General features: G+C 46.3%; 1 protein-coding gene across 2 annotated transcripts; it reads right to left on the bottom strand.

Annotated features, from left to right (window-relative positions):
* Positions 1-600: 600 nt before the first annotated feature.
* LOC135916339 (ubiquitin-like protein 4A) lies at positions 601-22,228 on the bottom strand. Of its 2 annotated transcripts, none has more exons than XM_065449676.1 (4): positions 21,821-22,228; positions 21,424-21,529; positions 20,826-20,992; positions 601-2,639 (listed from the first exon to the last, which is right to left on the bottom strand). In XM_065449676.1, exons 1-4 carry the CDS (start codon positions 21,875-21,877, stop codon positions 2,463-2,465), a joined length of 507 nt encoding a protein of 168 aa, XP_065305748.1. In that variant the 5' UTR covers positions 21,878-22,228; the 3' UTR covers positions 601-2,462. The 2 variants fall into 2 exon arrangements, with proteins under 2 accessions (XP_065305748.1, XP_065305749.1); XM_065449677.1 differs by having other exon boundaries at positions 21,830-22,224.
* Between the last annotated feature and the right edge of the window lie 1,903 nt (positions 22,229-24,131).

The raw sequence follows: 24,131 nt of genomic DNA, 5'->3' as shown, positions 1-24,131 counted from the left end.
TACTGCTAGCCAAGATAGAAGCAAAGAAATGTAAAGCAGTGGTGTGAGGAGACAAGCCACCTTCTAGTTCTCTCAATCAGGGCCTGCAAATGAAATCCTTTTGACATCGGAGCCAAGGCTCCTTCTTTTGTAATGCCCACAGCCTACGACCCCCACTTCCTTGGTATTTGCCATTCTTGCTGCACAATGCAATTCCAAGAGCTTCTGCATGCTCACTCTGCCCTCACAGTCCCTAAGCTGTTTCTAGTGCTGCTGGCTATTGAAGTGCTGTAGGTGGCATGCTTTTTTTCATTGCCAGAATGTCTCTTTCGAAAAGAGTGCCTGGGCTTTTCAGCTTTTGTAGTGCACATCAGTGCAACATACTCTGCAGACAAGACTGCCACTGCCATGATCCACACATTACAATTGTCTGTTTGCAAGGCCCGAGCCTGGTGAAGGAAACTATAAGATGAACAAATTATCGAAGGTCTACTTATGTTTCTCGCAGCAAGTATACCATATTAGGTAAAGTATTGTAAGATACTTTGTAGCATGCAACTTGACCACCAGAGAGAGCAAAGTACATTGTGGTTTGTGCACTTGCACCTGCACAAACACAAATTATAGCACAAAAAATGAACTTTATTGGTTATGTTGGAACCTCATTACAAGAGTACTTGTATGGGAGCCAAGGCAGCAGGGCAGAATTCTTTTGCATAATGCGAATTGTAGCATGAACAGAGAAAATGCTCGAGATAAAAGTGACTGATGCAATTGTGCTATAGAGACAGGAATGGCTAAAAACAATGGTCAACACTATGTTCTGTCACCAAATTACTGCCAAGCTGACTTGTTATATTTCCCCAAGTAGAACCTATTTCGAGCGCATTTTTCAGTGCACTGGCGAGGCTCCACCAATCTTTATAAATGATAATGACTTTGTTGACGGGGCTACGCAAGCTGACCGCAATCAAGGCCAGAATACTCGCGTTACATTTCTCGGGCTATTGAAAAATAAATAGGAGGACCTTTCCCAGCTGCCTCGAGAATGTGCAATTGGATGTGCGTTCCCATCATGTCTATTTCCAAGAATGAACATCTAGGCAGGGCAATTGCATGAAAAAAAAAAAAAAAAATGATGCAAAGTGCCATGGCTGTTCAGAGGCAAATACTCGTGCAAGAACAACCATTATTAAAAACTCACCCAACGAATTATGCCTGCACGTTGGACTATTACAAAATACAAGTGGGCACAGGATCAGATGTGGTAAGTTCATTTCAAGACAACTGTATGTACAAAAGAGAAGAGTGTTGCTCATCTCAGGCAAAGGTATAACAAAAGGCAGATAAGCAGCTTTTAAATACAGAGTGGTGTGCCACCGGCAGCATGAATGTCGCTGGGCTCTTGCTATAAGACACAAAACACTACTTTGCAGAACTCTCGCTACTGCACACGTTGAGACGCTCGCCAATGTAACCCGTCTGATGTGCGCTGGCAAGTCGTCTTTGGTAGCCTGAGAAACCTGCGCTTGCTCTGCTGTTGTCCTCAGGCCACAAGCACAGCTTAGAGTGTCCAAGGCCACATCGCCGTGGCCAGTTTTACAAAAACAATAAAGACAACTTCCCCTTCAGTAATTTATACACACAAACACTGCTTCCTTCGCTAATGCTTTACATAGCTTCCAATGGCCACTTCACACTCAATCCTTCCTCCACAAGCTGAGTAACACACACATAAAAGGAAAAGTGGCAAATGGACAAAACACAAGGTCTCATCACCTCTCACACATGCGTGGTTGTGACGGCAAGGGTATGCAGAACAACTACAAACAAAGCAGCACAGTACTGTTGCCCTGTTCAGGCAAGTCACTGCATTTGATACTGCCTGCCTGTAGCATCCAGCATACAAAAACCAAGGGGTGGCTTGATGGGCCAATGCAGCAACAACGCTCATCTTGATTGTACATTCCTTTCTGTGCAAGCAAACACAATGACAGACAAATGTATCAGTTGGTGAAAAATACAGTAAAGCAAAATTAAACCAACAGAACACTGTTAAGCCAATCGACACACACACACACAAAAGAAAAATGTTTGTCAGTGCTGTTGCAGATTGTTGCACATTATGAAACCAAAGCACGTCACCACAAGCGCTTGTGGCACTTTTTATTTCAAACGATTTGTCACAGCTGCTGCCAGTGGCCGACCCCCTGAGGCACCAAAATGAGATGGCAAATGGCTTCACCCTCATCCGCCACACAAAATCTCAACACTGTGCTTCCTCCTTATCGTTTGTGCTCTTGGCCAGTTACACACCAGATAACAGGAGGAGCCTGACATTGGTGTGGATGGACCACCCGCAACATGTGTCTCTTGGGATTGAGACGGAATGAGCACAGAGGTGCTGGGTGAAGGCCAAAGGAGAAGAAAGAGAGAAAAAGGGGAGGGGGGTAGGCGAGGAATAAGGAGGTCTTGTAGCATTGTTAGGAGGTGTCATCATTGCTGAGAACCAGGAGGGAGCTACCGCTTCCTCTACCTGGCGGAGGTCTCGACGCTGTGTCGCCTGAGGTGGAAGTAGTAGTGGAGGTTGTTCCCAGGCTGCTGCTGGCCAATCTTTCAATGTCATCAAGGCTCAAGCCAGCAACAGATTGGGAGAAGTCCTGCACAGATTTTGGTCAACGCATTTAAGACATACCGTCAGCAATCGTACACAATCATTCACAAAAGAGGCTGCAATTTTAACCAATCATATCGCTTTCAATGTGGGCAGACTGGCCGAACTCACTCAAACAGACATGACAACTTTGTGCAGGGCAGGCTTACACCAGCGTCAGTAATTTGCACAGTTGTCCAAATGCACAAGCAGAACAAGTAGCAGCAACAATGACTAACAGATAACAAAAATGCTGCAATGTGTTTGACATTAAATCAAATGAAAGCAACGCCCCCCAAAGTGCCTTAAAATATGACCTGGTATGCAAATACAGTGAACCTCTTTATAGCAACGTCATACTTGCCACAAAAATAACTTCAGTAACTTCCGTTATAGTGAATATTCATTACAAGAATATACATTGATATAGGCAAAAAAGGAAATGGCATTGAGCTCCATGTGAAAGAAATGCAAGCAAGATGCCTCTAACAGGCGAGCAAAGGGTTTCCTACAGATTTTGATGTTCTTTGCAAACCCTACTCTCCTTTGTCGTACGTTCAACCTCTCTAGACCAAGGAGTAGTTTCTCTCCATGTTCCTCTGTGTGGATTGACCCAACATGATCTATAGTCACCCCCTCTACACCAGGAAGTGGTTTCTCTCCATACTCCTCAGTGTGGTTTGACCTGACGAGCCCTTACAAGGCCCTCTACCAGGGTGCAAGAGAGAATGAGGTTGCCTGGATGGTGGAGGGTATAAGAAAACCAGCGAGCCACCACGTGGAGAGACATCTTCTCTGCCCTTGCGTGCAGGAGCATGCATGCCAAATGTTTCTTTTGTTTTGGAACACGCTGCTCATCTATAATAATGCACTAAACTTCTGTTATTGTTTCTATCACCTCATCTTCCCTGCCGAAGCCTCTCCGATGGTCAACCTGGTTTGAGGCCCAAGCAGACGCTGTTGAAGGTCACCAAAACCCCTTCCTCCTCATAACTGGTGGCAGCCTTAACACCAATTAAGCTATCACGAAGAATAATTGAATTACTCAAAAGTAATTGGGTACCGTATTTACTCGATTGCAATGAGTTTTTTTTAATAATCTTCGTTGCTTGAACTCGACCTTCGCGTTACATTTGAATATCGGGAAAAATTTCGACTTTAAAACATATTCTGAATTTCGCGGTTCCTAGTGTTGTGCTGGAGGCCTGTTAACTTCTATGTCTTGATTCAATCCACAGAAACTTCGACCAAAGCAAAAATATTTTTGTTGGAATCAACGCCATTTTAGCTGTGCTTGTGGCTGGTGTTACAGTGCTTCATTACCCTGTGGCCATTTGCGTTTCGACTACATTTATTCGCAATGTTATGGTGACGCAGAGCGTTCGGTATAACAGCTGCATCAAGATACGAGTAATTTTGATGGCTGAGCTCAAAAATTCCACTGTGGCTCGATGTCGATGAGTCGGCGATTCTCGGATGGTGGCACCAGTGGGATGCCTTTTGTAAACGCGGGGTCGGTCGGAAGGGCCTCGTAGTGGCCTGGCACTGTCCTCGAATGAAATGGTTGTGCCATCTACCTAATCACACATGAGCTCAATGGCATAGATCACTTGATTCTCAGCCAATCCCTTTCAGAAATAGTTTCGCTTTGGTGACACTTGGCTCGTTTCAGCACCAAACCCCTTGAAGTATACTGTCCACAGCACTCTTCGTGCTGATAACGAGCTTGGCACAGCGCCACAAAAAAGGGGAGGTTTTCGATGCCAAGTCATGTGAAAGTGAAACTATCTCCCAAAGTGATTGTCCAAAATACCACCCAAGGAAAGCTTGGTATCCTCCTCAGACGACGATGACAAGTTAAGAGAACTCGTTTCTGAACGGATTCCTTAAATAAAGGTACCACTTCTCTTTCTGTTCATCTCGTGTTACAATTGTGGTTTCATTTTTTATTTTGCAGACTGAAAATTGACCCTCGTGTTACAATGTTGATCGTGTTACATTAGAGCAAATACGGTACTTCCATGTTACTTTCCTCCAAACTTTAATTAAAATTACAAAGTTACAGTAGACTATGTTCGAGCTGCCCTGGCACTTTTAATGCATCCCTTGCAGCCCTCCAATCATTGCTTGGCTTCTCTAACAAATGCTTTTCCTAAATTTTGCTGGTCACCTTCCCTCGTTTTTGTTCTGAAGACATCAGCAGCAACACTGAGAACTCACTGGAAGTGCACACTGGAGGGTAGGGCAATGTTTCAACATACAGACATCTTGAGCACAAGATACTCTTGTTACTCAGTATCTGCATCCTCTATGAAGCACAGAGCTTCATCGTTGCTGGTACTTGGCAATGATGCTCCCAGCTAAGCAATGAAATGCTTAAAAAAAAAAAGGTTCGTATGCGATTTCCTGGTATTAACCCTATATTGCACCTTGTTGCATTTCCGCAACATTCCGATGAACGGCATTAAAAACAGAAGCAAAGTCTGTTTGGAGCTGCCTGAATACGTTGTTGCATTTCTGCAACATTTTTCTATATAAAAAAAACAACAACAAAAAAACGGCGTTTTGTGCTGCCACTGTGCTCATCCTTCACATCTTCTAGCAAAACAAACGTGGTGAAGGCTAAACGCGCCCGCGAGCACTGATACAAGTAAGTTTTGCCAATTGTAAATGCATTTCTCCATAAGATAAAGCGCAAAAAAAAAAAAACTCTTATGCTAAGTTCCACATCCTCCTGACTCTGCAGATTCAAAAAAACTTTGTTATCTCGGAATAGTTTGTTGATTGCGACGGAACGTTGCTATGTTGCGCAAATGCAACAACGTGTACATGGTTTACTTTCTTTGGAAAAGTGAAGTGGCTCCCAAACACTATTATGGCCGTGCGATTCCTCCTGACAGTGAAGGCAGCGACCTTTCCAGGAGTGACGACAACCAGGAGTGTCAGTCCGTCTCGATTCAATATGTGCGCAAGATGTTTTCTGGTCGAATCACCCCCCCCCTTTTTTTTCAAAAGGATGCCGTGCATCTGCACGTTGCCGTGTCCCGTCGTCACGGACAAAACTTTACCTCTGTGCTTCAATGTTCTAAATTTTGACAATAAAGCGAAAACACTCCATTGTTTCCTGGCTGCACAGGGATCTGCATGACATACTGCACGAAGTGTGGGAACCACCTGTGCTTTACAAACAAAAACAATTGCTTCTTTTTGTTCTGCACTAAAACATAAGTGCACCAATGATCGTCATGTGCAAATAAACATCTGAGTGTGAATCGCACTAAGCCCAATCTTTCATCTTCAATTTCTTTATTTGCACGTTGTTGCAAATATGCAACATACCCTTTTTCTGCAAATTCCAACCACATAAATTCACTAAAGTTAGATTCCATGGGAGTGCAGCTACTTTTATGCTTCCCTACAACTCCATTAATAATATTTTGAGCAAACAAGAAATTGTGCAGTAAAGGGTTAATGTCCTAAGCAGCTGTCACTATCAAGATATATCAGCACCGCTTCGATTGGTCAGCTAGCATCTGGGAGAGCCCTGTTAAGATGGGTTTGCAGGTCTGAACATGTGCATCAGCAAGGCTGCTGCATGGCACCATCGCAGGCATTCTACAGATTCTGAAAGCTGTGTTGCCTGTTGGAGCTGGTGTTGTCAATAATGTGACTGGTTACACGTAACTGGTTCCTTGAAAAGTAATTCAATTACAGTGAGTGTTACTGAATACACAAGTAATAAGTTACAAAACTACCAAAAAAAGTAATTTCTTACAAGTACTTAATTACATGTAATTAATTACCAACAAGTCCGGATATAGTCAATATTCTACTCTATATAAAATTACAAGTGAAACAGGCGAATAAGCAGGGAGGTATACGGGCAAAGGTCTAAACACTGTCTAATACCAGTTGCCAGTTGACAAAACTCAGCTTTATGGCAACACAGTTGTGTTATGAGGTGAAGCATATGTAACATGCTTATTCACTTATTCATTCAGTTCCTGTATTTCCTGTATTTCCCTGTATCCCCACATTCATTCATTTACAGTACCGTACAGGCACCACAGAGGGAGCATTCACCGTTTGAGGGTCGATTTTTTTCGCCATATGCGACCCCCCAGGTTTGATTTTTTTATTGCAGATTCCGATTCTTCTTAGGAACTTATTTTGAAAAAAATTTACCGTGATTTTTCCAGGCTGACCGTAAAGTGCGAAAAAAATATTTTGCGTTGGTATATACACACTCTTCATTCATGAATAGCAACATTAAAAAAGGAAACAAACTTGGCAGAATTTAAAATGTTATGCATTTTTATGCACATAGTTCAAGGCTTTGAAAATCCACACACGTGAATATTTCGCAAGCCTCAAATGTTGTCGCTCTTACACTAATAGGTACGTCCATGGGCACGTTGCAAGTGCTAGGCGGCGCCCTGTCTTTCCGACCCCTAGCGCCATCTGATGAATAGTTGCGCGAATGTGGTAGGATTACTCACGGCGTCAGCAGCGTGCGCTGCATGTTTACCGTCCTGTCAAACGGTAGCGATGGCGCGAAACAGTGTGCCGATGTTAATTTTAACTGGGTTTCGGGAATTACAAGATGTTCATAGCTTTTTTCGTGAAAAGAATTTGGAGAAAGGAAGTCGTCTATTTGAAGTGGGGCACGTCTACGACACGAGGGAAGTGTTGAACTCGCACTGATCGGAAGTGACTGCTACGTTTATTCCGCAAACGAAAAATAATGCACCAGCGAGATGCGTGAAGCTCAGCGTAAGTTCCTTCGTTATCTATGGTGTGGACGCATGAAATTATAGGCGACATTGACTCTTGAAGATCGGCGACAGCAGACAAATCCTAGCAGGGAGCTGCAATTGCCATGCTGGCATCACAGGGAAGTGCAAGGACGCCGCGGCAGTTTCCCTGTACATACAGGACGGCAAATACGAATCCAAAACATCTCATCCAAGAACGTGGGGCGTACGAACGACTCGTAAGACCTACCAGAGGTATTCTAACATTGCTCTCCCCAAACACAAAAAAAAGGGGATGAACTTACCAGTTGTGTTAGACTACGCTGGGAAAATATTTTCGCCCAAGTTACTGCAAGTGTGACACTTCTATGTGGCGATTTTTCAGTGCGTGCAAAGGAGGTTCCAATAAACCACGGTGTCAAAAATTTTGGTGATCTCAACTGCCCCTTCGTAGATATGCTGGGCGCAGAAGGGTGTGTGCCATCTCAGCCGGCTGCAACCCCTCCTCAAATCTCTCAGCAAGCCCTAGCGCTGTTTGAATGGGAGAGGATGGGGATGGAGTTCCACAGCTTTACTGCGGTACAGTGTGGGAACAAACTACAGTAAAAACTGGAATATAGGTCGAACTTTTTTTCAAAAAAACATCGCGAAAAGTCGACCCTCGACTTATATACCGGAAATTGGCGGAAAACTACGGAAGTCTTGCAACAATGGGCGGATGAAGTAAACAGCCGCCATCGCCATCATCAGCAGCGCGGCGTTGGTTCTTTATTCTATGGTGTGGCGACATTGTGGCACCGGCATTTTGCGTTTTCACTGTCGCAAAGTTATATTAATTAAAGGCTGCATTTTCGGTTTGTTTCAAAATGAGCGGAAGCCGACGTCAATTCACCGTCGCCTTCAAGGAAAAGGCGATTGAGTACGCGGAAGCCCACGGCAACCTGGCGGCACAGCGCGAACTTGGAGTATCCGAAAATAGCATTCAGTAGTGGCGGAGGTAAAAGCAACGTATCACAACTTGCAGCAACCAAAAGAAAACGTCATTTCGTGGCCGGATCGCAGCGGACGGTAGAACTGGAAGGCAAGGTTGCGGAGTCCGTCCGAGAGCTGCATGTAAGATCGCTGCCTGTTGTCGAATGCATTCGTTTGAAAGCGGTAGAGATCGCCCGCGCCTATGGACTGGACAGCGAGAATCACTCGTCATCCAACTCTGTTCAAACGTGTTGCTCTGATTCAGAGCAGCGCTTGCGGACTTCGTGCCCTTCTGTGTACTGTACACCCGACGAATTTTTAACAGTATTGCGCGACCGTCGACCCGCGTGTTTCTCAGCACCTTTTATCATCACGGCTCGGAGCGGCGAAATAGCGAAAGTAAGGGCATGTGTACACATGCGCGTATCTCGTTTGTTTCGCTGCTCAGCGCCGTTAATACGGTGTTGACAAGCACGCGGGTCAATGGTCGCGCGATACCGCTAAAGACATGGCCAGATGCACATGCGAGCGGCATTTAAATAAATACTGTCACCATTGTGCAACCCGCTGAGTCGCATTTGTTTATAGGTAAGGGTGTCATGTCTTTCGGTACTTTTGCCACTGAAGAAGATTTTCTTCATTTTTAGAATTCGTTAGTTGGGGGATCGACCTATATTCCGGTCCAACCTATAGTCCGGTTTTTACAGTACTTTGTTTGCTGCATATCCTGGTACGCACTGCAGGCAGCGGCGTAGCAAAGGGGGGGGCGGTGCAAGGGGCCAGTGGGGGGGGGTGTCATATACGCCTAGAGACACACGGATATATCCTCGCCTTCCTCGAATAAACCCGGGGGAGGGGGGGGGGACAGAAGAACTATGGGCCCCGGGTGCCAGACGTCCTAGCTACGCCACTGAGTGCAGGTGTCCCGTTGCTGCCATCATTGCTGTAAAAGCAAAGAATTCAGCGTTATAACGCACTTGGCATAACGCCGGAACATAAAACAGCTTATGCCGTCGGACGAGCTATCCAGTGTTGGCACCGTTCTGCTTCATGCGGTCGGCTTGGAAAACTGTACAACTTTGTTCCTCGCGAGTTGGTGTACGTGCTGTTGCAGCCCACTACTCAACAGCTCGGGTTGCACTTCGGCATTGCTCAGAAAAGGCAACAGCTACGCGCGAAACAGTGCACATACAGGCTTTCCGAACGCAAGCGGGCCGGTCGTATCCTGCCGGTTCCGCGCTCACCGCCGCGAGGGGCGTCCTAGTAGGCGCGGGAACTACGTTCGCAACCTGCCTATAGCGTAATCGAACTGCATAGGTGCACGTACTCAAGAAAACTGTTTGGCTGTGTGCACATCAAAAAAGCAACACGTGTGACAAACTTCTGCTAATCTTTATCTTATCGCCAAGCAGCTAGGGCAATTAGTTTTCCCGAGTCTTAAGAAAAAGAGAAGAAACTGAAACGCATGCACGGCAGCATCCTTCCTATGCGCAACCCTGTGAGCACTAAATGAGCAAGAAACAAGCGGTCGCCCTTTGAGAGATTAGGAACAAGATAGCCATCAGTTTCGCAAGCGCAAAAAGCTGAAACCGCCAGCGAAACAAAATCCAAACGGCCGCCCGCCCGCGCGCCAATGCGCGAGTGGTGGTGTATATATAGACGCACGGGAGCAAACTAGCGCTAAAACAAACCATGCAGCGAAAACCGAGAGAGGGAGGTGCGCGAAAAAAATTCACTGTATCCCCACATAGTGGCAGCACATGACAGAAAAGAAAAAGTTTGGAAATTGGCGCGCTTTTCAAACGTACAGATGCCGCCGCAAATATACAGCATCGACCATTTTCGGACTTCTTCGAGGCGCCGTATATTTACGTCATTAACCGTCAAAGGGTTAAATAAGGGGGCATTACAGGAACACTTTTTAAGAAGCTGTAGATCATGCCCGACTATAATGCTGCCTATTCAGATACAGTAAACCCTCATTAACACGAACTCTCTTATCCCGAAATATCAGTTAAGTCGAAAGTTTTCCACGCCGCGCCTTCCCCACCCATAGGTGTTATATATTCGCACCCGTTTATCTTGAAGCATTTTTCGGGCGTAATACGGATATCTCGAAATTTTGACCGGGACGGCTGAAGGCAAAGGCCGTTACCAAAAGGTGATACAGGCTCCGAGCGAGCGCTTGGTTCCTACTAAAGTGCCGAACACGGTCACGATCTAAGGGCGAATACAAAATTCCCGCAGATGCAGCCGTTTTCCGTCAACCACGTCAAGTAACCTTGGAAGCAGTCACGTGGTGTGCGCCGCTTGCGCGCGGGGGCTCATGGGTTTTATCGGGTAGTCGTGCCGCCGCATTTCGCACGTGCGAACGTTATTGTGCGTGTGCGATTCTGCTGTTAGTTCTTTGTTTCGTCGCGCTGTGCGCACGGCGCGTTGACTGCGATTTTTTCTGTTGTGTGTGTGGTCAACGGACGACGACGATGTCCCGCCCCAAGCAGTGCAAGTCTCTGACGCTGGAGAAAAAAGTCGCGTTAATCAAGGAAGTGGAGAAAGCGGGAAGATCCAAAACAAGCATAGCCAAAGAATTCGGCATCCCCTTGTCGACGCTATCGACAGTTTTAAAAAATCGACAGAAGGTCTTCGATGACTTCGAGCAAAGTTTTTCCAGTGAGCGGAAGCGGATTCGGGCCTCGAAATTCCCAGACGTCGAAGCAGCACTCATGCTGTGGCTCCGGAATGTCAGGGCAGCCAACCTTCCCGTGACAACCCAAATGATGATGGAGAAGGCAGACGCGCTGGCGTTGCAGATGGGCCACACAGACTTCAATTGCAGCAATGGCTGGTTTGAACGATTTAAAAAAAGAAATAACGTGGCCTCGAAGCCTATCCACGGCGAAAGCGGCACTGTTGATGAAGGGGCTGCAGACACCTGGCGCAACCACCGCCTCGCTGAGCTGCAAAAGGCTTACGCGGACAAGGACATTTTTAACCTCGACGAAGCAGCACTGTTCTATAAGATGCTGCCTAGCCGCACATACACGCCGAAGGGAGAAGCATGCTCAGGCGCTAAGCAGCGCAAAGACCGAGTGACGATACTTTTCGGAGCCAACTCCACCGGCGATGAAAAACTGCCGCTGCTTGTTATTGGTAAGTCGCTCAATCCAAGGTGCTTCCGAAATGCACGGCTCCCGAGAGATGCGACTTACCGCGCCAATAAAACGGCCTGGATGACTGCAGCGCTCTTCAAAGAGTACGTACGTGCTCTTGACCGCAAAATGGCAAGGGACGGCCGGAAAGTGTTGTTTGTCGTGGACAACTGCCCCGGCCACGGAAAAATCAACAACTTGGCGGCAGTCACGCTGGAGTTCCTGCCTGCTAATATGACGTCCGTGCTCCAGCCGAAGGATCAAGGAGTCATTGAGGTTGCTCGCAAGTTCTACAGGAAGAGTCTCCGGCGTCGCATTTTATGTTCTTACGACAATGGTAAGAAGTACGAAATAGATTTGCTTGGTGCAGTCCACCTGATCGCCGAAGCCTGGCGTCAAGTGCATCCATTGACGATTGCCAATTGTTTCGCGCACGCAGGATTTTCGCGCGCCGAGAAATCGCTCGAGCCAGACACTGACGAGTTCAGTGATTGCGATGAACTTTGCGGCGAAGTCCGGAAAGCTGCCGGCTGCGCCAGCGATGCCGAAGATGGCGAACTCACTTTTGAAGAGTACGCGCTCTACGAGTCGGACGTGCCCGTTACTGGAATGTTGTCTGACGCCGACATTGTTGAAATGGCAGTGAACGACGGTGATCATGCTGACGAAGAACCACCTAGAGAAGTGCCGACAACTGCAGAAACAAGAAACCTGCTACGTATGCTCCGCAACAAAGTTGAATGCAGCGGCGGCGAACAACAGCTCATGCGGTGCGTTCAGCAGCTCGAGGATGCTTTTCTCGCGCTGAATGCCAACGCCAAGCAGGCAAGCATCACCCAGTTCTTTTCAAAACAATAAAATTCAGTTTTTTCCTGGGAATACTGCGTTTATTGCAAAAGCTCCCATCGTGCTGTGGAGCGTTTGTTAGCAGTGCTGGTTGTTACTGGCTCTTTCAATGACCCAGTCACTGAAATTTTCGGCATTTTGCTTAACTCGAAACTCTGCTTATCTCGAAATTTTTCCCGGATTTTACAACTTCGAGTTAACGACGGTTTACTGTACATGTAAAACACAGAAACGCATTTCTGAGATAACCACTGGGCCGATCTTAATGAAATTTGCTGCGTCTGAGAGAGAGAGAGTTAATCCAGCAACTGTTGGAACCGAAATTTTGATTTAGGGCCTGAATTATTTAAACCAAATTTTCTAAAATTTGTAGGTTAAAAAACAAAACAGAAGCACGAAGGTTACAAATTCCTAGCTCTGCACCTAGAACAGACATCACAGTTCTGTAAACTGTGATAACTGATAACTGTAACTGGTAACTGTAAACTGTGATAAACTGTATAAGATATCAATGTACACTTTCCATGTACTATCAGGTGGCATTTACAAAATTTTGATATAATTTTTTATTGCCGAATTACAGGGTTGTAACCTTAACAGTTTCATTTTTCTGAAAATTTGCAATGTTTGACAATTTTTATGAAAAAATTTGCAACCGACGGTCACTAAACTCTAACATTTCCTTTTAAATGCAACAAACTTCATCAAATTTGGTGCAGTGGTTGCCGATAAAAACCATTTTTCCTTTCCCATGTGATAGGAGGCCTGGAGCTAAAGCTTCCTCTTAAAGCAGGAACACAATACACAACCTCACCTTATACACATATTAAAATATACGAGAGGTAATTATAGCAGACAGAAAGACTATCAATACACAGAAAGCCAAGAAATATGCAGTCGTTATTACATTAGATAGCCAAAAAGTGCCATGACAACTTACATATTTAGGAAACATGTGCTCCTACAGCATTTCTCGAAATGCCACTGGATTGGGTAGTGAAACGATTTCACTGGGAAGGCTATTGAAAAGGAGTATAGCATGAGGAAGCACAGATGAATTGAAAGCGCGTAAGACCCGTTATGAGACTATAGCTTTAGTGACTGTATTGCGGTGAAGGACATAAAGAGCAGAGTCCTAAGACTCTCTGCAACAAAATCTTGCAAGCCTGCCATAGCGAAGTTACCTCAGGCCACCTCGGTTACACAAGAACATTAACACGAATCAAAGAGAAGTGCTACTGGCCAAGGCTCGTAGCACAGATGAGGTACTACATTATAATGGGCCTTGACCGTCAGCAATGCAAAGTACCACCTGCGAAACCTGCCAGACTATTACAACGCATTCCGGTGCCAGAAACACAGTTTGCACAAACTGGGATGGGCCTTTTGAGCCCATTTCCACTATCTGCTACTGGAAGTAGGTAGACCATAGTTGCGGCAGATTACTTCACCCGATATGCAGAAACCAAGGCACGTCAGAGCAGCACAGCGGCCGAGTCAACACACTTCATCGAAAACATCGTCCTGAGGGATGGTGCTCTAGCGGTCATCATACTCGACAGGGGAACTACGTTCACAGCTGAGCTTCTGTGAGGTGTGTTCACACTCAGTGGCACGGTGCACAGAAGGACGACCGCCTATCACGCGCCCAGCACTGGGCTTACAAGAGCAATGGGCTCCATACACGACCCTCGCAGAAATACGGTGCATGTATGTAGATGTGGAGCACAAGAACTGGGACAAAATATTGCCCAATGTAACAGCCCCTTCCATATACCATATTTACTCAATTCCAATGTGGCCTTGATTGTAACAAGCAATTGTTTTCCGTGACAAAAAAAGGGGGAAAGAAAACGAGAGATTACCCTAGATTGTAACGAGCACCTGTTAGCCATGACCTAAAGAATAGAAAGAAAAGTCCTTTACAGTACCACACACCTCATTCTTTCATACAGAAATACAACTTTCTCTCACTTGGAAAAACAAAGATTTACTCGAAATGCGCTAAAGTTACGTTAAATGAAGTCGCAGTTTCCCCCAAAAGGCAAAGCATTGATTGTGATAGCAAATTAGTACACAGCTATACGAAAAGTAATAGTAGTAGTTTTGCCAGACAAACATTTGCTTACTAAAAAAAAATTAAGAAACGTGGATGGTGTCAAGTGCGCACGAACGAACATGAACACGTCTCACTCAATGACCGCGGAAACTTTATCAAAATGCTGGGGTGAGGTAGTGTGGTAGCAGGAGTGAGTGAATTGACCTTTGTGTGGCCTCTCTCCTTAACGCGAATGCAGTGACGCGAACACAGGGCAGTACACCCAGATGCGTAGACTGTGCCTATCGCAGGTCGCTTTCAAGATAGCGACCCCGTGGCCGCACCGTACGCAGCCACCGCTGGTGTCGAACACTTCTGCCAGTCCCATACGGAAGTTTTGGGAACTCCGAATGCCTGTGATGCGGCCCGATTTACGTCGGTCTCTGCACACATGATCACTTTCCTTTTAATTGCAGCATCGTGATGAACTCAGCATGTCTTCGCAGTTGGCACTTCCATGCTGATAGAGCAAACACAGAAAATGGGAAGACAGACTGTAGACTAACCTAAGCCCACATACTACAGCACATGGAGGAAGCTACAGCAGCTTGCCTCACAGCGCATATGAGGCGGCCATCTTGAAATGCCGACAGCAAGATGGTAATGCAGATTTAGGATCACACTCAATTCTAACGTGCACGCAATTGGAGTAAATATAGTAATACGGCTTCAACAAGAAACGACGAGAATGATGCTGTGCAGTCTCCTCCATGATTGAGAAGTGACTGCAATGCTGGACACTATGTTCCCCCTTAATTCTAGCAATTCAAAGAATGATGCTGCAAATTTTACAGAGCATGCCAAAGAAGCAAGAGTGTGATGCCTGAAGTTACAATCAGCACCATCAATGCGCTTTCAACCAGTCTGGCCAAAGAGTTTGTCTTCGATCTTCGATCCATACAAGGCTCTACAGCATCTCAGTGATGTCAACTATGAAGTCATTCCAGATAACCCATCCTGCTCGGGGCACTGTCAGGATCTGCCCAAGACTGTGCACACGGCATGCATGAAGCCCTATTTTTCTGCATGACATGGATACTTTCTGGTTTGCTGGACACTGGATGCTATCTGCCAAGCATCAGGACAATGCTCCTTCTGGCGGGAGGCAAATGCCACTTCCCTATCAATGCCAAGCTATGCTGACGACAAAGACGACGACCACGAGGATGCGAATGAGGTGCTAGAGAAGAAGCCTGGACTTAACCTTCATTCTAATTAACTTATTAAATACATTTCACTGCTCTTGTCTACAGCAAGCCGCAACAACACATTCCCGATTTCCCTGTGGCCAAGGAACAATGTGCCCCATAACAAGCACACCCCAGACACTGCAGGCGAAAGTGTTTGCCTAAGCACAGCGATGGCGTTGGTTAGCATTTAGCCTCTGAAACCTGTCTTGAAATTTGCATATTGTAGCAACTGGCACAGCACCTCCACCCCTGTAAGTATAACCGCAGTAGTCTAACTACCTGACACACTGCAAACATAAGCCAAGCACAACATAATGTATCAGTAAATGTATGTTGTTGCTTTCCTCTGGTCAAGGTGTTACAAGCGTCTGCACCTCTGATCTACTCATGTGTACTGTGCAGTGTGTAGAAAACATTCATTAGCACATTTAGATATCGGCAAAGCTGTATATGCTAAATAATTCTTCAGTCGCTCGCTTCTGAAACAAATGAATTAGATAAGCTTTGCCTAGCTGCCTGGACAGAGATGGCATCAATTGATGCAAAATAAAGTGCCCTGTGAGACAGGGTCAACTACTGAATGTACTCTAGAACTCCCACTTTTTTGATGTATTAGCCTTCTTAGGGTACCTCACGCAATTTCCGTGGACTGGCTATGTATTTTTCTATGCATGTTTGTACCTAATCAATTCCCGCCTACCTGGGTCACTGAGTAGTCTATGGTCGAATGGGTAGCGCACGGGCTGCTGTGCTAAGGTAACAGGATTTGAAGCCAACCACCAGGCCACCTTGGGTGGCTGAGTATGTGGCAATGTGTACATATGCGCCACTCTTCTTTCACGCTGACATGGGTCAATGTAGATGCGGGACTGGGTAGGTATCGCTGTTCAATGAAACCCTTTTGGCGAATTCCAATGGCAGATGCAGAGTACTTCCAGTAGAAGTTATCCTGCTTTTTGCGGAGAAAGTCTATTACAGTGAAAGCTCGTTAATTCGAACTTCAATAACTCGAATTTATGGATAATTCGAACTGTACGATTTGGTCCGGCCAAGCTCCACAGAAGTCTATGTATAAAAAAGTCCGTTAATTCGAACGCGAGAAGGTTCCCTCACGGATAATTCGAACTACGCTCGCCTGGCACACGGCCAGAGAAACGCGCCTACTGCCTACACACAAGGCTGTATTGCCTCCGAAACGGAGAGAACGGCGAGAGAAGGCAAAATCGGAAAAAAATCTAACCGATGCGGGGTCAGCCAGAAGGCAGCGGCGGCTGCCGCCTCTCCGTTCTACGTAACCTCCGAGACTTCTTGCCCATTGCGAATCTCGGAGGCTTTGCAAATCTTGTACAACTGCTAATGTTGTGCGGAGATGGCACGGCAAGCTCAAAAACACAGCGAATCAAGTACGTCGCAGCTGCGCTTGCAATCAAGAACCAACGAATCAGGGCCTTCGCCACCTTCACATATTCAGCGTCTTTGTCTCGGCAGTCTTCATCGGTTGTGCACCTCTGTTTTCATCTTAGGAGGTATCGCCCGTCGCCATTCATTGTGATGGTGTTAAGCCTCGGCTAACGTTCGTTTCGGTGGACATCGGTGGTGTGGCACAGTCGGACCCAGAGCTTCGACTTGAAGATGGAGTGCGCCCGCGGCACACGGCATCACTTTCTGACACGCCAAATTTCTGACATGCCCTACTCCTTCCAAATCGCAGTGTACTGTTGCCCGCCTTCACTTTCGTTAATTCGAACTGAAGCGGCTTCCCCTTGCGGTTCGAATTAACGAGCTTTTACTGTATATTGGGAGATTGAGAGCACTTTCCCTATATTTCCTATCCATGAATTGGGAGCAGCTCCACTGCTAGATCCCCTCCACAGAGCAGCGCTCTCTGCTCCGCAAAAATTGATGTGGAGTCTACCGGAAGTCCCTTGGTGTCAGCCCACCCACAGCCAACCTACTGCTATGGTGCGTGCGCCTGTAAACGCGAACTGCGGTCTCTCTGGAGAAATTAGTGGTGCTTCGCATCATCAACTTGCGCTTTTACTGCTTGCAGGGAGCAATCATTTATTTAGCACAAGTTCCGAATCGACCTGCGGCGACTCAAGCGATGGAGAAGCTTAGGATGCTAGTGTATTCAAGCAAGCTTTCGACATCATGTTTTGGCCCCCGGCTGAGAGACCGAAAGTTATACGTTTTATCGACGACATCGTTCATGAAGAGGTAACAACGGCTCCTTTTCAGAAGTTTGCAATTTTAACAGCCTTTACTTTTGCTGATGAAATGCAGTTTCAAAGGCACTTCAAGCTGTCTCAATGTGTTGCTATGTTCAGGCTTCGCTGCATCTCCAATGTTTCCGACACACAATGACGGAGGACGTGAGAAACAGACTAACATGTGGTGTGAATTCTATTAGAGCGCAGGAGGCTAAAAAGAAATGCTAAACTTCAAAACACAATGCACACACGAGTTAAAGCCAAAAAGGCCAAAAATGATTTAAAAAAAAAAACACACGGAATGCTGGGCGCCTTCGGAAGTGGATGGGCGCTAGCGCCCCCAGCCAATTGCTCTGGTGGGAGTGCCTGTGTTTCAATCACAGATTTCATTCCGGTGCCCTTTGCCATTGCGGAGTACAGTAAAACCTCGTTAAACCGTACCCGCTTAAACAGTAGTTTCGGTTTAAAAGTAGTAAAGTCATATCCCCGACTCAGCGGCCATTGAACATAATGTATTTTGTATCCGCATAAACCGTACCAGATTATTGCGTACGCATCGGTTAAAACGTAGCGTTTCCACTTTTCGTCGCGCAAACACGGCGGTGCGTCGTCTCCATCGGGCGGGCCGGCAGAACAACAAGCCTCAGAGATCGGTACAACGGCCTCCAAGCGCCCTGTGCGTTTGCACGTGAAGCCGCATCAACATCAACATCATTTCGACGCCGCATGGACGCCGTGCCAGAGAGCGTTGTGGCGTCGTGCAAGCGAGGACTCGCGTCCGTGACTCGCGTCATGCCGAAGCTAGGATAAAAAAGCCGCCGGGTGCTCAGCATAGAAGAAAAATTAGACATCGTCCGTGCTACCGAACGTGACACGAAGAAGTCGGCGCTGGCCAGCGACATGGATCTGCTGTTGACTACAGTGTGTGGCATTTGGAATGCGAAGTTGCTCGGCAGCGCTGCTGCGACCGCGAAGATATGTCGGCTACGAGGTTCAACTTTTCACCATCGTTGCCGCTGTTGTTGCCGAAGTGTCAACTAGCGAGAGTGATGAGGACGACACGGAAAGCGACAGCACGGGCTATTCAAGCCCGACAGTGGCAGAAGCTGCGCGTTACGTCAGCCTCACGAATGCGACCGTCGCAAGGAGAACAGGGGCGCGATAACGTAACTATTCCAAACGAAAAGTTTTCCGAGCTCCGGCACCCGGCAATGAAAAAGGCGCCCCGGGACTTATGCAGCACTACTGCGCGCGTGCACGGAGAATACGTAACGCCAACGAGGAATCCGCCGTGCGAGTGTTTGCCGAGAGGAGTGGGGCTGGCTGAGAAGCTGGCACGCAGCTTCAGTAAGTTTGAGGTCGCTGTCGTCGTGCTAGGCCGCCGCGACATCAAACGAAAATAACACTTACGTCCCGCGAAGTGAATAAATACTGCATGTTTTTTCCCCTTTCATCACACTCTCTCTGAGTTCCGTTTTCGACAGGTAAGTGGGCGATCTCATGCTATTTCGCTTAAACAGTACTACCGTTTAGTACGTACTTTTTCCGAGCTCCGGCCGACTACGGTTTAACGAGGTTTCACTGTACTCTCGTCGACCACTATGAATCCGCCACTGGAATTCACTATTTGATGCTGACATCAAGCACTGGGTATGTGCCCCTCCGCCTGTGCTGGTCTTCTAAGAGAAATACTTTGTCGCAAAAAGTACTTCAATGTGTTCAGCAGCAGCAGAGTTATTGGCAATCAAAGGTAGCATATGACCCCATTCGCGGTGTTGCCATTCCTTCTTCAATGCCCTGCACTGCAAAGGCTACAGCGGAGCGGGGTGTGCAGTTCAAATTTGATTTTGGATGTCCACGTGGACGCCACTACTTCCAATTTTGGCACCTATGACATGCCAAACGAGGTTATACCCGGGGAACCGCAGGGAGGGTGTTCAGCCAGTGAACTCATTGCGGCACCCCGTGGCAGCTGGCTACGTAGCAGAGTACAGCTGCATGCAACTTTAGTGCGTATGCACAGCATTTGCTTTGTGCACGACAAGGCTTGTGTGACCTCGTGTTCATAAGCTCCAGTCTAGCAGTACTACATGGCGCAGACCGGCTTGGTCCTGCACCAGCTTGACCGACGGGTACTAGCCACATCCAACTTGCAGATACTGAAGCGCTATCAATAGCTCAAAACAAAGCGAAGTCTGCCAAGGATTCCGACCAGGAGCAGCCAGGAGTGAGAGTGCGCTGGCAAGCATGTGTGTGATCTGATTAAGTTTCGCATGGTTTGAGGCTAGTTGAATGTTCAAAACAAGTCAAAATTAACAAGATTTAATGGCTACGCTATCGAAAAACAGGGTGGCCTAAGCAGGGTGGCCTGGTCACGCATGTCTCACACCAATGCTTTAGTGAGCTGCGTCATGAATGCACTGGGTATGTGCTGCTCTTTGGTGAACCCTTCAGCAACTTGGGTCACTGAGTACATGCACCTGGGTGTGTGGCAAGTGGGGGAAAAATTCTAAGCATTCACAGCCGCTGTGCCACACTTTGTCTTGAAGGCCACATGCAGACTTCTTGGCAGCAGCCCTAGATGCGGCAGCAAGTTCAGAAAGACACACTAGTGAGGAGCCTGGTTGCCGCATAACACATTTATAAGCGTTGGCACCCCTAGAGGGTGCCCAGTGTCCTTAGGGAAGCGTGAAAAAGGAATTCTTTGCAGTAAACACCTATACATAACTTGGTTTAATGATGGCAACACGGTGTGTCACTATATTGATTCGGGGCTAAATGAATTACCGTCAACAGTCACCATGGCATGGTTTCTGAAATTTTTTTGTGCCTCACCAATATATGTTGAATCACACACTGAAACGTTTATTCTATGTAAACAAAGTATTCAGGAAATGGTTTCTGAACATGCCAAGTACAAAAACAGAAAATGCACGATTTCTTCCAGGCATAATGACAGGAATAATGCACATACCTTTTTATATTCTTCTAACACTTTCTCGGCATCCTCATGGGAGAATTGGGACAGCAGAAATTTTCGCATTTGGTCCCACACGACTGCGGCGTTGTCGGCTGCCTTGAGAACAAATAGGTGCAGCCTGTTCCCTTCCACAATGTTGTAGTCCCCCAGAGATAGGCTATCTGCAGAGAGCCGAATGTCATCAAATTCATGAACTTGAATGAGTCTCGCTTAAGGTACGCTTCAGCAACACCGACAAGTTATACCCTAGCTTGCGTACGCCATTGCCGAGAAATAAATGCAGTTGCGAGAGCATCACCCACAATGCACTGCTTGCCATAATGTGACAAACCATCCAAACACAACCACGACAGATATAAAGGTCGGCATAGCAGGGCCAAAGCAATCCTGACAAAAGTGCGTTATCCAGAAAACGAACGAGCAAGTACTGCCGACCCGTGGGCAGCAGCGTATCAACACTACTGGCTTTTTTTGGATTAAACACGTCTCAATCTGGGGCGGCACGGCGATTTGATTAGGTTATGTCATAGAGAACAGGCAAGCACATTAGCTTAACATAATGCACACGCGCACAAATACACATCACACATACCTGAGAGTGTCTTGCCTCTGAACACTAGGCGCTGCTGGTCTACAGGAATTTGTAGTTGTTGGGCAACAAGATGTTTCACAGCGCTGATGGAAGAACTGGCAGATACCTGCGGAAATACATTTCCTTGAAACACTCAACACCTTAACGAATGGTGCCCTACTAGCACAAGCTCCAAAGGCAGCAAATGGTTTCAAAAGACGGGAAGAACAGATCAAGTGCATCGCAGCTGATGACGCTACCGGGAACCTAACGGCAGCACGGTAGCTGCTGACGTAGACGCTTGGGTTCACATCGAATATATCAATCTACCAGAAGTAAATAAAACAGAACGATGCGTGTTACAAGACGATCGTGTGCAGACGCAGAAATGCAAGAAGAATAGGAAGTTATTACGTACCCCACTTACCTCTATTGTGCATTCTTCACCCTGAAGAATTTTCACCGATATAAACATATTGCCTCTACTGCTTGTGCGTGCTTGAGACCTTTTTATTATGCCCTACTGCCCTATCATGACCGCGTCGCCGGTTCAAACGTCACAGGTACGAATTTTGGGGCAAAGTTGGACTTGAACCCCTCCGGTCTACGAACACAGAGCAAACGAAGCATAGGCCTAACTCAAGTGAACGCGGAAGGATACACGTGATGCGGTAAAACTTATAATTTAACAATTTTATAAGTACAGTAATCAAATTAAACGTAAATAAATTAACTGGAATGTAAATTTTATTCTTTAATTCACGCTTCTTTACGAACTTGCGTATGATTACAATATGAAAACTATTTTCTATCGCGCTACACTCTTTTAGAGGCGCTAAAGCGCTTCCAGCTGTGCGGCCCTCTAGTGAAAAAACTAGCGCTGTAAGAAACTAACAAAATTGCAGCTTTCAGCAGTTACACTTTCTGACTTTCATTTTTTTTACAACGCTTATTGATTACTAGTTTTATTCACAATAATTTATATTTTATTTATACTTGAATGAGCCGAAACCGAAATTGTTTTGCACGCTGTCGCAGTCGGTTTAAAGCGTAGTGTCGCTCCGCTAAAGCTCCGCTGCTCAAGCTGCTTGCAAATTGTTGTGGCTCGCAGTACGTTACGAGAAATTCGGTCTTATTGAGGGGTAAAAACGCAACGCAAATGCCATAACATGCAAAGAAGAAACAATTAAGAAACTGACAAACTATCGTGCAAAAAAAAGAAAGAAAGAAGGAGAAAAAGAAACAGACATTACGAGAAATGAGCAATGAGCATACAAGGTCACATTTCATGGGAGATATATGCTGTAACAAGTGTCGCTATAGGCGGAGAGAGAGTTCTCATTTTTCCGAGGGAGGGGGAGTCTGCTGCTCGACCAGCCTTCCGAACCCCATAATGTATATATATATATATATATATATATATATATATATATATATATATATATATATATATATATATATATATATATATATATATATATATATATATAAACGAGAAGAAAGGGGGTTAACTGAGGGGCCCGATTTTTATTAGTCATATCATGAAAAGCCAACAAACACTGGCCATTTCGCATTTCGCGTGCGAAATGCGAAGGTTGTGGGTTCGGCTCCCACCTGCGGCAAGTGGTTTTTTCATCCACTTTAATTTCCACTAATTTATCGTTTCTTCATTTCATTTATTCAGCACAAGTAATTTCCCCTATGTTGTCCTTGGTGTCAGTGTTTGTTGGCTTCTCATGATATGACTAATATATATATATATATATATATATATATATATATATATATATATATATATATATATATATATATATATATATATATATATATTAGAAGCCAACAACCACTGACACCAAGGACAACACAAGGGAAATTACTTGTGCTTAATAAATGAAATAAGGAAACTGTAAGTTAATGGAAATGAAAGTGGATGAAAAGACAACTCGGTGCAGGTGGGTAACGCTCCCGCAAAAAAAGTAACCTTCGCACCGCATCCAAGCGCGTAAATAGTGCCCCTCGGTTAACCCCCTTTCTTCTCTATATATATATCTTGCACTTGAAGAAACTTCCTGCTTTCATGACCGATATGTGGGCGCTGGTGCTAATGAGGGTGGTGAGGTTGTGATGTCCAGGTAGTGTGAGCACAGGAATTTCGGGTCGGGTCGTCGTGGCAGGCTCACCTCTCGGAGCTGCGCCCGTCAGTTTTCCGATGAGCGTCGGGAGTATGAGGGAGGAGAGCGACGACGCAGAGGTGAGCGGGGCAGGTGTCGGGATGATCGAAGGGGAGTGGTTTGATCGTGCTGGCGCCGATGATGGCGGAGCGCTGTCGTCGTCATTGTGTACCGGCACTCGGGACGTCAGATGTTTTGATAGCTCGGCCATTGAATTTCATGCACTGCGACAACCGCGGGAAATGTGTCCGACGCGTCCACAACAGAAGAGGATGGGCCTGCCATCGGGCCACTCTGCGGAATCCTGATAACGAGGACGAACGGTGGGGTGCCTGTATAACTCAGGTGCGACGGGCGGGTTGTAGGAAGGTCCGTTGACTGGGCAAAGCGTCCGTAATCCTGCCTTTGCTAGTTCTTGACGCACAACGGTTTGGATAAGGGAAATGGTTGCATCGTACTCGTAGGGGTTACGCACCTGAAGGGGAAATGGGGAGGCAGCTTCAATCTCACGGCGGATGATGCTCACAATATTGTCGGATGCAGCAGTAGCGGGTGGAA

The sequence above is a fragment of the Dermacentor albipictus genome, chromosome 5 (genome assembly GCF_038994185.2).
Source record: "Dermacentor albipictus isolate Rhodes 1998 colony chromosome 5, USDA_Dalb.pri_finalv2, whole genome shotgun sequence".
NCBI lineage: Eukaryota > Metazoa > Arthropoda > Arachnida > Ixodida > Ixodidae > Dermacentor > Dermacentor albipictus.
This window is presented reverse-complemented; position numbering and strand designations above follow the sequence as displayed.

Bases quoted from the DNA above. Each gene is read 5' to 3' on its own strand.
- LOC135916339 (XM_065449676.1), bottom strand. From the start codon at position 21,877: ATGTTTATATCGGTGAAAATTCTTCAGGGTGAAGAATGCACAATAGAG. The intron at 21,530-21,820 runs GTACGTAATAAC...GTATTTCCGCAG, and splicing joins GCACAATAGAGGTAAGTGGG to GTATCTGCCAGTTCTTCCAT. The intron at 20,993-21,423 runs GTATGTGTGATG...GGCTCTCTGCAG, and splicing joins CAGAGGCAAGACACTCTCAG to ATAGCCTATCTCTGGGGGAC.